The sequence below is a fragment of the Eufriesea mexicana genome, unplaced genomic scaffold (assembly GCF_001483705.2).
Source record: "Eufriesea mexicana isolate 0111107269 unplaced genomic scaffold, ASM148370v2 scaffold4744748178, whole genome shotgun sequence".
Lineage (NCBI taxonomy): Eukaryota > Metazoa > Arthropoda > Insecta > Hymenoptera > Apidae > Eufriesea > Eufriesea mexicana.
In genome coordinates, this window is record NW_016907978.1 from 354,577 (window position 1) to 370,554 (window position 15,978).

Sequence of the window (15,978 nt, forward strand, 5' to 3'; positions counted from 1 at the left end):
GCTCGCAGTGGTCGCAGGCCGGCTCGCCTCTTTCCAAGCGACTTCACGCACCGTGGACACAACGCGCCGGCACTCGTTATTCCGGGCCGTTTCTTCGGTCATCACGGATGGAAATATCATCCACGCTCACGGGCCTGCGAAGGGAGCGTGCGGGATGAGCCGTGTGTGCGTAGACAGGTGCGTGCAGGACCCTCAACAGGTGGTCACTCGTAACCGTGAGGGTTGCGGCACCGCCTGGTGGCTACCCATCCGTCAAGAGCTTTGTGTGCCCTCGTGAACGCCAGCGTCGGTGGTCGGTGTGGCCGGTGTGCCCGTCGTCCTTGAAAAAAATCGGCCCTTTTTTCCTTTCCACCCTAGCCACCGTGGAAACGACCCCCAACCACCGGTCCGCCCGGTAAGCCACGCTCGATCCTCGTGGCTGTCGCCTCTCGTCGAGTTTCCACGGCTGAAACAATGGCTTCGTTAATTAAGATTTCTTTCTGCGACCAATAGCGGTTCGTGTCCCTCCGCGGACCGCCCCTCTTCAATTTTTTCCCCTTTACAGCAACCGGGGAACAAGCCAGGCCCGGTTTGCCGCGATGCTGGCAAACGCCACGATTCTGCGCCACGCGGTTAACCACCCCGGTGTCGCACTTTCACGGAATTTTCATGCTGTATAGAAATTTCGGAAAGACCTTCCATCGCTTAGACTGTGATAGATTTAGCGCAACAACCACCCCCGTAATTAAAAGTAAATAATAATCTACGCATATTACGTATTAGGCTTTCGTATATATCGAATCGAGAACGGTGTGGTACACGCTGTAGTTGGTGAAATATTCACCTAATCGCGTTAGATATTAGAATAGTAACCGAATCCCAAGATGTCTCGATTAATCTTCCAATATTATCCATCGGAGGTCCCATACACCCCCATCTGGAAGTCAATCGTAACAACGCACGATTCACGCGATTCTAGTTATCTACGTTCGTTTTTCTGCTCGATTCGCGAGCAGCCGTGGAAAATCGTGCTCCATCCTGACGATCGTGCGTTCCGGAAACCGGTTGCTGGGCGTTCCAGCGAAGAAAATCGCGGCGACGCGGTCGGATTCGGGGGCGGCTCGGAAGGTGGTTGAATAAGAAGCGAGGGGCGGTGGGGGCGAGGGCAGAGATCCGGATTTAAGGCGTCGTCCGTGAAAGCCCTCTGGAGGCGGCGGAGACTTGGTCGGGGGTAGTTTAAGAGAAAGAGAAAATGGCTGGGGATGGAAAAGCAGGCAGGCGAACGACGACGCCGAGGACGAGGACGACGAGCAGCGGCGTGTCGGAGTGTAAGTGCTAAGATCTCGGAGTGCATTAACATGCCCCGGAGGCAAGCCGAGTACAACCCTTCTTACATCCAGATCTCGAACCGAGAGACCACCGTGGCTCGGGGTGGCGCTAGGGTGGATCGAGAAGAAAGAAGAGCGGATACCGTCGAGATTCGCGTTTAATTGTATTAAAAATGCTTTATCTCTGCTGGAAGCGACTGCTCGCTTCTCGGGATCCTGCTCGTCGAGATTTTTCCCCGTCGACTAAGACCGATTCAACGCGAACTGCCCTCTCTCGGGTCCTTTGAGCCGCGTTTTTATTGTAACAAAGATGGGAAAGTTCTCCGACGAGTTTATAGAAATGCAGTTTGTCGTTGACGGTATACTGCGAAGGGACTGAAGTGATCGAGGCACTCTATTAATTAATATAATTTTATATTAGTTTACCGAGAAATTTTTAACTTGCATAATAATTTCGTTAGGATGAATTCATTTACGACGGTAGGATGGAAAATGTCGAGAGGAAGGATTTAATAGCATGCGTGAAAATTTAAATATGTAATATTGTTGTTGAAATTCTTATTTCCAAGATTTCAGCATTTCGTTTCACAAAATTTCTGTATTATATCCGGCACTAGTGCGTTGCGAATAATTATTTAAATGCGAACTTGAGGCTGCGCGAAATTATAGGAGGCAGGGATTCTTTAGCGACGACGTGCCTGTACCAGCACGTTCTTACGGTGGTATACGTCTTACATTATTTAGGAGGAGGACGAAGATGCCGGGTACTGGCGCATGCTAATCACTCGACCCAGATTGAATAATGAATTAGTATTCTTTTCCTTCTTCGTTGCCACCCTCCGGATTCAGTGGTCTCTCCTCACCATGGCCGCAGCTACGTGACAGGTTTTTTATTATCCGCTGGAAAGACTCTTATCTTATCCAGTCTGCTCCAGCTCGTTAGCCTAACGTATATACCTAACATACCTAATTCCCTATCAAATTGGAAATGTCATTCAAATTGGATAATCATCTTCGTTGACGATTATAACTCAAAGTTCACAAATTTAAACATTAGGCCAACTGTCTATTCTTCATTTATAATTTTTATATATTTAGAAAGCGTTCTCTGCGACCATTACGTTAGCCTGAAAATATACCGTCGTTCGTGGACACGCGATAACTATTAAACCGGTCGTATCGGATGGAAGAGAGGAGCGTTAGCATAATGTTTCTCGGTATACACCATACGTAGAGCACATGCACTCGTCTGTGTGTACTCAAACGCGTACACCGTGGCACCCCGCGCGGTACACCTCCGCGGCACTTTGTGTGCAAATTACGCCCAGGACGAGGACGAAGAAGAGAGAGTCTGGCTTGAAGGATGAAACAGGTCCCCGACGTAACCACCTTGTACGAGAGCCGAATGAAAATTTAAAGCGAAAGAGTTCTCGTCGCAACTGCGGTTCCCTGCCGATGGAGAGCCTGATGAAGTCCTTTTTCCATGTTAATATTGATAAGAAGTTGGCGAAAGCTGGCGAAAATTGTTAACGATACCAGGAATAAGGAATTCCGAGCGATCGAAGAACAGAGGGATGTCTCCCTACGAATACCGAATCGTACAAAATGAGGCAAGGTTAGAAAATATTTGGAATTATTTACCAATATCTTGTTGCAAAAATTTGCACCAAAGGTACGCAAACGTTTAATAAACACGACCGAGAACACGATCAATTCGGTCTCCCTTTGGTAGGGACTTTGAGAAAAAGTTGCATCCGACTTGGAAACTGCCAAAGTTCTCAACGATCCTTCGAAGAGTCGCAAGTTCTTTTCCATTAAAGGACACGCCTTGGCTGCAGTGTTCATCGAAAGCTACTTTTATCTTCATGCCGCCATTTGTTCCTTATTCTAGCCCGCGATGGTGCAGCGTTAGTTAATCCCTGGCGGCATTTAAAATATAAAAGGCGTTGTAAGGTAGGATGTAAGAAGGGTTGAAAGAAAGTGTAAACGAAGGTTTAGCGAACGGTGTTGAAGGATCTCATGGGGGGTAGGATAGGAGATTACGGCGCAACCTTCCGCGAGACCTTGAATTAAGTTGGAACTGGCTCGCTCCGCTCGTCCTTGTTCTCCACGCGCCACGGCAATTTTAACACTGATTCCGGGAGTAACAGAGAAAGGATTCTTATTATTGTTCTTAGGGGATTAGGGCCTCTAGTTTTGCGGCAAGCTGTACTCTCCGTCCTATAATAACAGGCTCCAACCCTCCACAGGATGCCGCAGTTGCGCTCGTCGTCTACTGTCCTTGCTTTTATCTGTGTTCTCGCGTCTACGCCATCTTGGATCCTCCAAGTTGCTCCGAATTTAGGCGAATCTCTCGATAACTGTCAGGTACAGCGATCGTCATGTATTTTGAAATCATTGAGAAGAGTTATAGACACAGATTGTTCGAATTTCGTAGTTGGTTATATTCGTGGAATTTTGAAACAAAGAGATATTCGAGGCAAGAAGATACGATACATGACAGTTGTACGCTGACATATTTTCGGAAACTCTTGTCAAAATAGAAGTTTCTTCGCGCCGCTCTCGAGGGACACGATATACTCGCGAGTATGTGCTCGGTTCCTCGCCACCCACTCACGTTAATGAGGAAGCTGGGCCGAAATGCGGTTAGAAACGCTCTGTCCCTTTCCGTCACGACCCGCGGCGTCGTTTCGCTGGAAAACAAGACATTTATAAACACCCACCGCGAGATTAGATTTGTTAAGATAATGGGCTGCTCGGTTTAGCTGGGCGCCTCCGCTGTGCTCGCAACTATCGCCCCGAAGAGGCTGCAACCACCGTCTCCTTAATCCTGAATATGACCTCGGTAGGCAGTTAGGTTGCCGGTGTACCCTCGCGCGAGGGCTACGCGTCCTCGAGATCCTTCTTTACGAATTCGTCGGGGTAAGACGCGTGGATCTTGCAGATCTTCCTTCGTTGTGAAATTTTCGAGGAGACGCTGAAAAAATATTCGAAAATCGTGTATTTAACTCTGGAAAAATTTCACTCGTGTCTTTTCACTCGTATTTCAATTCGTATAACTACTATAGCGGATAAATTTTGAAAATAAGTGTATAACGATTTAATGATCGGATTGAAGTATGTATAAGGATGAAGAGGACTATTTAACGTAGATACAGCCTGGTAAATTTTAGCCAAGTTCGACACGTAATAATCGAGTGTGCCGAAACAACAGTTTCATATTTCTTGAACATCGTTAAACTTCAAGCATCTTGCTTACAATTTCAGTACCAATTCACTTGAAACGCAGTTAGCGCCTACCGTAAAGGATACAAGCGGAAAGATGCGGAGGTAAACAGCGACGTTACGAGGCCCGTTTTCCACGGCGGAAACGACGATCCACGGACGATCGGGATTTATCTTTACGACGACGTTGCCAGCCATATTCAGTGACGCGTTATTTCGGCATCGGTGAAAAAAACATAATAAAATTTAACGGTCCGTCAGGCCGTGGCATCGCCCGTTCCTGGAAGGCCAATAAATATCGGGAACAGGGCGGCTACAAATCTCAAGATAAACACGAGCTCGTATTTTTCTACCCCCTTTTCGGCTTTCTCGTTCTCGCTCTTCTTCGCCGCGTGGTCGCGGCCGTAGCACGAGAAGGGCTCGCCCTTTTTACATTCCTCGTATGAATTATTAGGTGGCCGGACCTAAGGGGTGGACACCGCGGTATTTAATTTTCACTCCCCATTAAAACAGCACGAATTTTTCCCTAATCGTATCCCTGACGATGAAAGTGCGGTCTGCAGTTTGTCACTGACCCTTTGCTTCCTTGTCGATATATTACGCGCTTAGTTTGATGCGAAAATCGGCCCCGTTGCCACTGGGATAATTAACGATGGTTTATTTCCCGATTTGATATACGCATTTCGAAGTTGTCCGGTTCGCAGTTGCATTAATTAATCTTGAAATTTTTACCAGTCACGCGTTATGAACGTGTCAGATATTTATTCGAAATGGAAATCCTGTTACGATGTTCCCTGTTAGATCGAATTTTTCTGACTTTCTATTCGCCGTACTATACGCACATTGTCATATATTTATAAAATCGTGAAAATCATTATTGCCAAGGAAATATGTAATAGAAAATTTTCCATACGATACGGAACGTGTTAGTACAGTGAAAAATTAATGAAGAAAAATTGAATGGAGCACGAAGTAGGTGTAAAATAAGATAAAAAGTATTAAGCGCGGTTTTTCGTCGATCATTTGCCAGGAACATTCCTCCAAATATAATCTACCGTAACTAACCGTGGTAGGGAATTTTCTGAACGACGGCACAGGTAGATTGGTGTAGGTGATGCCAATTAAGGGAGACGACGGCGGTGAGCATTGAACTAGAACTAAGGGCTGGCGGATGCCGATGATGTATGTGGTGGAAAATACTGGAGGCAATCTGTCACGCCATCGACGTCTCGTAGGCGCCATCTCCTCTGTTTTCCTTCGCCTCCTCTCCTATTTTCTCGTATCAACGAACACGACAGCGAGACCTAACAGTCATAAAAGTACATCGATAAGTTACAAAATTCAACACCTTTTTAAAACCTACTAATCGCGACATCTTGCCAAGTACTCGTAATTAAACAGGAATAGCAAGAAACTTTCATCTTCTCATCTTGACAGTGAAAGTCGATAGCAATTGTTAGCTATTAATTAGTCCATGTTGATACAAAATTTTAAACACGAATCTTCATCGTCATGTCATATTTGAAACGCGAGATTCAACGTTAAATAAGTATCACAGAAAGCATATCGCCTGCAAAAGGAATTCTACGATATCGTATTCAGTTAATTCGGTTAATTTCGATAAAAGTGAGAGCGTTGAGGGTAAAACATAGCCAGCGTGCGTTTCAACGAGAACTTTCCCAACACGCGCGAACGCCATCGAGTCCGGAGACGAAGGAAAACTCGGGAAAAACTGGACTTGGAGTGAAACGTGTTCGCGTACACTTTGCATCCGGGGAAGAAGAGCGGCGTAAATAGCAAAACGAGAGAGCACAATGATCCACGTCGGATCGGTAGACGACGACGAAGCAGAGTCCAGTAGTAAACAAAATGCAGTCTCTTCGGCCGCACAAAAGGTACGAGGCTGTTCAAATCCCGTCCTTCTTTGGTATCCGGAAGTCGAGGCGGTTCCTCTTTTCCTTCTTCCCTCTGTCACACGCGCCCTTTCCGGGTATACGGCTGATTAAACGCGCAACTACGTAACGCAACGCAAATATACCGGCCTGCCAGCCCACCCCGGCCAACCCCGTCCAACCGTCCTTCCATCGTTCTCCTCGTCGACCGTCCCTTGAACTGCCGGCTGAAGAGAGGATGGACTCGTTTCGCTCTCGATTCCACCTTTCGGCTCTCTTTGAATTCCAACCCCGGTCACTTGACGGAAATATTTATCGAGGGTCTTTGCCGAGGCCCCTCGTTGCCCTACTCCTTCGGGCTAGACAGCACGACGACAGGGAGGAGCAGCCTGCTCGTACCTCGTCCTGCTACCTTTCAGCGACGCGCCTCTATCGGTACATGTCCTTCCTTTTTCTACCCCCTGCTACACCCTCTCGCTCCAGCTTTCCAGTTCTTTGATCCATTTCATGGAGTTTGTTCGGCTCGGATTATTTGCTCTCTTAATTACATTTCGATCCTATCTCGCTCTCTCTCTCCCGCTTCCTCCTGGTGTTTGGCTCCTCGTTTCGTTGGCAATTTCACCGACAGAACGGATGATCGACAGTTTCGAGTGTTGTTACGTGGATTCGATGGCGATGCAGATACTCTGGGACGCGACTGCGATACTCTGGGAAGCTGGGGCGAGTGTGGAATTCGTGAGACAGGAAATTGTTGGAAACGAGAGAATTGGAGTGATTGGTTAGAGAATTAAATTATTAACCCTTATTCCGTGTCAATCGATTTTTCTAATTTTTATACGAGAGATATACCCCGTTGTGTTGTTATTTAATTCGATAAAAATATTTTAATTTTGAGACATACGAGGAAAAAATTAAATTTTTGGTATCACTTCCGTGTAGAGTCGAGATTCATAATCGAGTTAATTAAACTCGACGCGATTGATTATCTTAATACGTTATACGACACGAGGCAGGGTTATAATTTTTAGCAAGGCAGAGTCCTCGGTGTCTTTAATTAAGGGAAAAAAGTGTAATGTAAACCGAAAACTAGTCGGTGTTATGGGGACTCCCCGTGGCTTGCCAGCCGCAGGGGTTGCCGGTCCCGGAGACCATAGAGGGTGGAACAAAGGAAGTTATCGTCGCGGAATTTTTATAGCGAGGAGAGAAAGAAATGTAAATCAGGTTTTGGTTCGTCTTTGCGTTAAGATGAAGAGAACGCGAGGGATGGAACTCGAGACTGTCGCCGGCTTACCGTGGATCGGAAGTGTTGTCGTATAAAACTGAATTAACTGTGCTCCTGCTTTCTTCTCTCGCGTACGTACTCCTGTCTTATTTATTATAAATATAATCCTGTCGTTTCCATTCTCCCGGTTCCTGCTCGCGCGGTGCTTTACATTTATATCTGCGTCTTAAAATTGAAATACGTGCTTCGTATGGCTCAGACGCATCCTCCGAACGTCGAGTAATTTGTGGTACAGCAAAAAGCCAGTTCCTTCTTCGCAAATGTGCGTTGAAGTTTCTACGCGAAGCTTACTTCTCGATAAAATGAATTTTTGAAATTTTCCGGCTAGGTTTGTTCAACTTTCTGTCGCGTGTCTGACCATGGAGTACTTGTTCCACTTGCGCTCTTGTTCTTAATTCCTTCCACTTAAATTTGACGTAATATTTGACAGTAAAATATCATTAGTGTTAACAGCGATGTCTGTTATATTTCGAATAAATATAGGAAATTAATTTCACGCAGTAAAATTTTACAAATCGTTATTCTTAAATTTAGTAAATTGTGGTGGATATTAATGCAGAATTTGTTGAAATTTATTTTCAATTCAAGCAATAGTGGAATTCAAGTCAGTCCATGGTATTTGGAATAATTGAAAATCGAAGATAATCCGAAACATTTTGAATTTCGATATTTCCAAACGATAATGTTCGATCAGTAGTAAACGTCAGGCATTTTCGCGACGGTTTTCACAGGCAGCGCCGGAAGCGTCGCGAAAGACAGTAACCTCGCGACGAACCGCAACTTTATACGTTCCTGATAATCTCGCAGACAGCACCGGGAACGGTTACTCGCGGTGGCTGGCGGGATTTATGAAATGGCAATAAAATTTATATGACTCGGTGGCTCGTTAGGGGCGCGGCTCGCTCGTTCAGATTGATGTCGGCGCGAGCCTGGTCCACTTGCCCGGGGCTGCGTTTGTTTCTCTCTACGATTGTCGTAGAACGCTCTACTGCCATTATTAATCCCTTGGAAATCGCGGGAGAGCTTCAGTCATCGTTCACCGGAGAAAAATATGGCAGTAATATTTCTTTGGAAAACGGAGGGTTGGGACCGAAGTTGCTCAATTTCGACTGAATTTGTCAGCTCGCGCCAATCGCGATTATGCCTGGCTGCCAGCCTCTCGATTAAAAGGATCGTTGGAATTCGCAGGGAGAATGAAAAATCAGATGGCTGTCTCTGCAGGACTTTGATTTAGATATCAATTTGTTGGTTAACTTCGTAACGCTACGCAAAGTTGCAACGAATTGGTGGACAATCGAGACGATCATAGCGCAATGTAAATTCGGACATTAGCGGATATTTTAATAAATTCGTGCAAAAATAAATTTCTTTACAACGGTGTTTCTGATTTATTTACGATTATGTGATTATAATATAGGAACTCCAAATAACGGTGTAATAAAGCTGCTACAGCATTGAAATTGATAATTTATCAGGAAATATGAGCTTTACCCTCGGGTATAAATTCTCGGTTTCCGTTCCCCAAGACAGGGCCTAAGTAAAAGAATTATTTCCTTCGCGTTTCGTTTCGAGTAGCAACGCGAAGATAAGGAAAAAAAGGGCGCGTTCGATGAGTCACTTATACGGTAAATCACGCGTATGCTCTGTCGAGCATGATGCCTCGAGGACATATCTGGTCTACCTGTTGCTCAATTCCCCATTGACGACAGCAAGGATCGTGCAAAGAATTCGGAAAGTGCACGGGAAAGTATTTCTTCCGTATCCTTCAATTCCACCCTGTGCATAATCCTTGAAATAGGACCACCAAATGAGACGAGACTCCATACAGTGCATCATAGCTAGTCCAAAATCATATTTCGTGATACCAATACTTACTATGTGGTACTGGTATGCAAATTAATTCCTTCTTCGTTGAATTCGTAGAATAGATTATTGTAGAAATTCTGGGAAAGTTGTGAAATGTAAAAATGTTTGCGTGAATGTTTGATTATAGTTACTGACAATTTTCATTCTAATTTCAGGTGGATGATCGAGTCAGGTCGCCAGGTACATCACGATGTTTAACCACCACCATGTCGCTCTCAATTTCCCCCTCGAGCCCTGAGGAACCTGTCACGCTGTAAGTAGAATTTTATTTGAAACTTATTCGAGTATTGATAAGGAGTAAGCGACGCTTCATACCCCGAAGGGTATATAATTCATGTCGAGAATTATTCCCGATTTAAGAAAACTTGGAACTTAAATTCTACATGTAATTTGCCACTTTGATAATTGTAATAAATTCAGCAAGTATTCTGCCACCTAGAGTTGTCTTCGTCACTTTTTAAAAGTACGCCAGGAGTCAAGTCCATTTTTAAATCTCTGAAAATGATCGAAACATTCATAGCTCACTAAATTCGTAATGGAGGTTTCCAGTATAAGGGTCTACTTGATCCCTTAAATTAAAATATTCAGTGTAGTATCCGAAGTATCCATTCTCGAGTAGTATAAGGAGCAATTTCTCAGACAGCACGTCACCAATGAAATCTATATAATATAAATTTATATTTATCATTGGAAGTACTCTTCTTTAGCATTATAATAATAACAGTGCACAGAACATTTCTTCAGTCTGCACAAGAAAATCAATTCTAAAAAAATTCCTTATAAGGAATACTGCAATATTCCTATTTGCCATTTAAATAATACATTAAATCGTATGTAAAAATTATATTTTCATGACAGTAGAAATAAACACACCCAATTAATTAAAGAAAAATTTTAGAAATCCCCTGAAATTAATATTTATTATCGATAAAATCAGGAATACACCATCTCTCAATTAAACGGCGCGACGTATCACCCTCTCGTTCCTCCACGCGAACATGCGAACACATAACAATACCATACAGCATTACAAATGCACAAGGGCCGGAAAGATGGTTGCTCGCGATCCGCGGCGCCCTTTAACCGTCGAAAAAGCCACTCAGACAAATTAGTCCCCCGGCCGTTTCTCTCTCGCGCGAAAGAACATTTCCACGTAATTGTAGACCGCCGGTATTCGGGGCCTGTTCGTTCTTACGCGGGCCACAACCCGGTATCGGTGTCGCGGCACGCCGGGGGCGGCGATATTTATGCCGGTTTTTTATTGCGCTCTAGCCCCGAGAGCAGAATGGAAACAATATGTCACCGGCGGTAAGGGGGTGAAACCGGTGTACGAAGTTCTTGTAGGTGGCCCTGGTCTGCCAGCCACCTAACGTTAATACTAACGCCTACGCCGTGACTGCGCCCCACGCTCGATGTCATGATTTTAAATGAACAACCCCCGGTTTCACCCTGTCGCGCGCCGCCATCGGCACAGAGGGCGAATCAAGCGGGCCGAGCGCGAGCAACCCGCTTCGAAATCGATTTCGATACATTCCCCTGTCGTTCGTGAAACTTTTTCTCCGATTTCGAATTTTCAAGTGCCATTTTTATATTTCATTCCATGATCCATGAGTCGAAGTGGACGTTATTCTATCGGCAAAAATTACAAGATAACGAAGAAAGTGTTTTCATCTGATAGTGTGACTTTGTTTTGATTCTTCGTGCTACTTTTTCTCGGATTTCGAATTTTTAAGTGGTTTGGAAGAATCGAATAGTCTAAGTGGGAGGAGATACTAGTGACAGGAAGGTAACGTGAGATTTATTTTTCAGATAATCCAAATATAAATTAGAGTGTTTGATAGTGTTTCTGGGATTATAAGTACATATGCGTGTATTCAAATAGGAAAATTTTATTTCCGTTTTAATTTCAACGAACTTTAACCCTTTGCACTCGAGAGGTGATTCTTATTCGCCATTTAATCGGATTCTAACGATCGATATTAATCAATATATAAAATTTAAAATTGCCAAACAATGCGTGGAATGTCGAAGTAAAATAATTCTGCATTTTAATTTGCACACGATTTTTCATTTACTGTTTTAAAAATATCGTCGAGTGCAAAGGGTTAAAATTGATCCTCCATATAGTAATAATAATACGTAGATTTGATAATTCAATTATTTTTATTCAAATTTCTCTGTGCTTCTTAGACACGATTATTATATGTATATTTAACTTCCCTTCGAATTGTAATCTTTTCCCTGAACACGAATATTCGAGTAGATCCGAGAAAAATTTTTGGCCTAGCTCGAAGCGGTCTTGGAGATTAGTTTCGAGTGGTTTCCGGGGGATGTTAACGACATCGTTGTTCCGTGGAAATTTAAATCTGCTGGATTTCTGGCCTGTTATGGCCGCGGAGGTAAGGCCGAGGGCAGAGGAAGGAGAGAAGCGAAAGAGGCCTCGGGTCTCAAGAGTCATCGGATAAGTGCATATCGATTTCTGCCGATTGGCGAGGGTTGGACGGTGGTAAGATCGAGGCGAACGGGAAAAAAAGAAGGCGGTAAAAAGGGCAAAGGCCATAAGTAACGGACCGTCTGGTGGAAAGCGCTCGAGGGCGAACAGTGATTTAGAGAAATTAAAACTTTAATTCATGTTCGAGTTCGCGGGGGGTGTATCCTCCCTTTCGCCTCCCTTCGCCCTCCACTTCGGTCCGTGGCGTTCGGAGTCCCCCTGTTGATCGACCAGAATTCACTCCACGCGTAAATTGGCGTACACCACGACAACGTTGTTGTTCATTTCGATACTCGTTATGCTTTCGTTCCCATTGTTCGCAACCTCCCTTATACACCGCGCCATGTTATATCCCTTTTCGTTCAATTTTTATTCCCAATTCGGTAATTCGTAGTTGATAGATATTCATACGGCGTCAGCGGGGTAAATTTATTTATATAAATCCCACTGTGTCGATGTGTCTTGCGAAAGCGAGTTTCGTCCTTTAAGCACACGTCGGCATAGAGTCGAAGAGTCAGCAGATTTGACAGATAAGAATGGGCTGGAAAGCAGAGGGTAAGGAAGCAACAAATATTCCAAATACGACCAGGCATGTCCGCATAGTGGACACAATTATTGTTGTCCTGATTTAAGGGCGGCATGCATTTTAAAGAACGACCATGCCGGATGGCCCTACATGGCCTCTATTTGCACAGGGGATGGATAAAAATTCAGCATCCTCCGATAAAGTAGCGTACAATACGTTCCAGGCACCAACACGCGGCTGGCCAGACGTCTATTCTCGCAAAGACCCCTCCAATGGCTCGAATTCTTTTTTTATTCCCGGATTCGAACAAATGGCGAGTCACGGTTGTATAATCCGACCTATGGGAACCCGCTTTACACGAACGTAAAGAATATTTATTTCTTTTATCACCCTAGTTTCACTTTCGTTCGACACATATACGATAATCCTTTTATTCGCTTCCTTAATTACCCTGGTTCCATTTTCGTACCGCGAAGGAAATTTTCCGGGATTGAAAAAGAAAATACAAGGGTCGCAAAATTGTTTCTCTTCTACCATACTCGCTACGTGAAAGCAACATTCGTATGCTCGGTTTGCGATAAAAATAGGAGAAAAATATTTTCGCGAACGAAGCCAAACCGCCAACATTAATCATCGTATGGACTTAAAAAAGTAGGAGCAAGTAATAGAAGAACAGGCAGGCAGAAGTAACGAAACCGGGAACAAAAGCGAGGAAACACGCGAGAGACACCGCTGTAAATCTGGATTTCGAAAAGATACTCTTGCAACTTTCACGAGCTACCATATGGCATGCGGAATATGAGAAAAGGACGCGCCCTTTATTTTCCTCTCCCTTCGTTGCCCGTTGTCCCTTTCGACGACCTCTCTTCGCCCATCCTCGCCCTTTCTCTCACTCTCTCTGTCTGCATTTTCCTTGCCCGTATTCAGGGCGACCTCCGTCTCCAATAAATTCCCATCACCATCCTCAGGTACGCCTTCGCTGAGTAAATCATACCATAAGTGAATCCGAATTGAATTCAATGAGTAAATATGGCGGTTGAATAATGAAAAGCAACGAACGTGGTGTTGGTGGCGCGAAAGAGAGGCAGCTTCACTGGAGGATGGAAAATTGCTTCGACGCCCGTCCCACGGCCCGTGTAATTGTTCGAAAATCCTGATAACAATTAACGCGATAATATTTTGCACCCGGGCTCGACAAAATTACCGCGAGAACGCTCGCGCGTCGTAATTGTTTGCAGTCTGACTAACGTTACGATTAATTATAAAACTGTAACCATGCACGAGGTACCGACGATTCGAATTTCCCGACGTGGATCGAGTTCCTCGCATAGTTTTAAAGAATCATCTTTCGTTTAATTAACCTCCTCGCGGAACACGTGCTTTATTAATATCATTACCGTGGCCCGTTCTTTCGGATTGGAAATTAGGTTGGATAATTTCTTAATAAAGTTGTAAGTAGAATTAATAAATTCGTGAGGCAATATTTACGATATTTTTGCGTTATTTAATAATTGTAAATACTTTCCCAATTTTTTCTTCGACGACTTTTGTATGATAGTTATTTTCTCGTCCATTTCCATTCCTAGAATTTTCTCTGATATTTTAGAAATTTCTTAGGAAACGTTGGGCACTTTTCGTAATTCTACTCACTCTTTTTGACACTTGCACCATGTTTCATTTATAGTTCCATCTTCAATATATCCACGTATAGTTAATTAAAAATTTATAACGCAAGATTTTCGAGTTCGTATATATATCTCTATCATCAACGTCCTATATTGGAAAAGGTACAAGTCCTATTGTCCTCCACCAAAAATTAAAAGGATAGGGTAATTCGGTACGCAGACACGCCGTGCACAGTTAACCCGAAACTCGTGGCTAATTTAAAAGCGATTCAGCGTCTTGGGTGCGCTCGCACCCCTCGCTCGGCCATCTTTCACGGCGCATCATCGAGGAGCAATAGATGCAAATCGGCCGCCGCACAATGGCGCTGGTCCACGCGTGTGTACGCGGCCGCCGAGTCTAGCGAAGAAGCGGCGCTGGCTGGAAATGCATAAATACATGAACCACGAGGCGAAACTACGAGCGAAAGAGGGACGGGGACAAGCTTGTGGCCCGCATATGCCTCGAGCGGGTTGTACCTCCTAGAGGCGTAATAACGCGTGGATAGCAGCTCTCTTCTCGCGAAAATGCGCCCTTTCGGAATGTCGTGGCTTTTTCCCCCTCGAAAAATACCGCGATTTTCGACCACGCTTCCACTCGCGTCACGGATGAGATATGAAAGAGCGTTTTATTCCTTTCAAATTCTCCCAGACGCTCGTGCACACCGGAAACGCGATGGTCGATGCGTTTGCATCTGTCGCGATTAATACGGGAATTATTTCGGGGTTTATCCTGCGGTCTATTTCCCGATATTTTCCTGCGCCAGTCCAGTGTGCCGGGATTGTTAGGCGAGAAGAATGGTCGGAAAGTTTCTGCTCTCGGTAATTACCGAGCGAAGAGGAAGCGCAGCCCCGTTCGACGGTGTTCGCGTGCGAGAATTTTCGACCAGAAAGATTCGGAATGGGGTAACGCGGGAATTTTTAGGGCGAGGAAAGTTGAAACGCGACCGTTAGTTTTTCCACGGAAGTCAGCTTCGTTTAAATAGCCTTACACGGAAATCCTTGCAGCTTGAATGCTCGTTTCGCTAACTCCTGCAGCGCATTGTTATAATTTTATCATCTCCTTCTCGGGGTTTCGCGTGTCGCGAATTGAAAATTCAATGGAAAATTAAGCCGTGCTCGAAATATCGAAGACAGGGAGTCACGCATATGTTTGAGAGGAGATTCGAGAGGAATGAGACACGGGGAGACACGTTGCGAGGGGATGAAAATTTTTGGACAAACACGCGAGGAATATTTCGGCGGCACCTGGACCGCAGCTATTTTCCCCGCGACGTAATTAACCTTAGAAGTATGTGAAACATCTCAAGAAACACGCTGGCCACATTCATCTTGCTCGTCCGTTCGAGCATACTTTAGGCAACGTAGACAACCGCGTCTCGACGTTCCTCGTAAATAACCCAAAACGTGATACACGCAACGCCCTAATCCTGGGGAACCTACGATCTCCCATATCTCAGAAATTCATTTGCAAAAGTGAAGATAGAAATCACGAACAATCCCTGAAAGAAAAGGGATTTTTAAAAATTAAAGAAATGACGGAAAAGCAACGTGACAGCAATCGAGTCAATCGGTAAGGGATGAAAAGAATTCGAGGATAATTGACAGCAAACGCTAAGAAGTAGATCCCCGAAAAATCGTATCAAGAGGCGACCTCAAAGGCGACCGATTCGACACAAGCCACGAAGCCCATAGCGATGAGTCCTCGTGCATTAGAGAGACGGGATT

The 15,978-nt window shown here is 44.6% G+C and overlaps 1 protein-coding gene across 1 annotated transcript in view; it reads left to right on the top strand.

Moving 5' to 3' along the window:
* LOC108551149 (uncharacterized) overlaps window positions 1–15,978 on the top strand; it is a gene marked incomplete at its 3' end in the record, with an annotated part of 159,104 nt that overhangs the window by 118,004 nt on the left and 25,122 nt on the right. Inside the window, exon 6 of the mRNA XM_017905192.1 lies at window positions 9,728–9,825. Coding sequence (XP_017760681.1) covers window positions 9,728–9,825 — 98 coding nt within the window. The remainder of the gene's footprint in view (window positions 1–9,727; window positions 9,826–15,978) is intronic.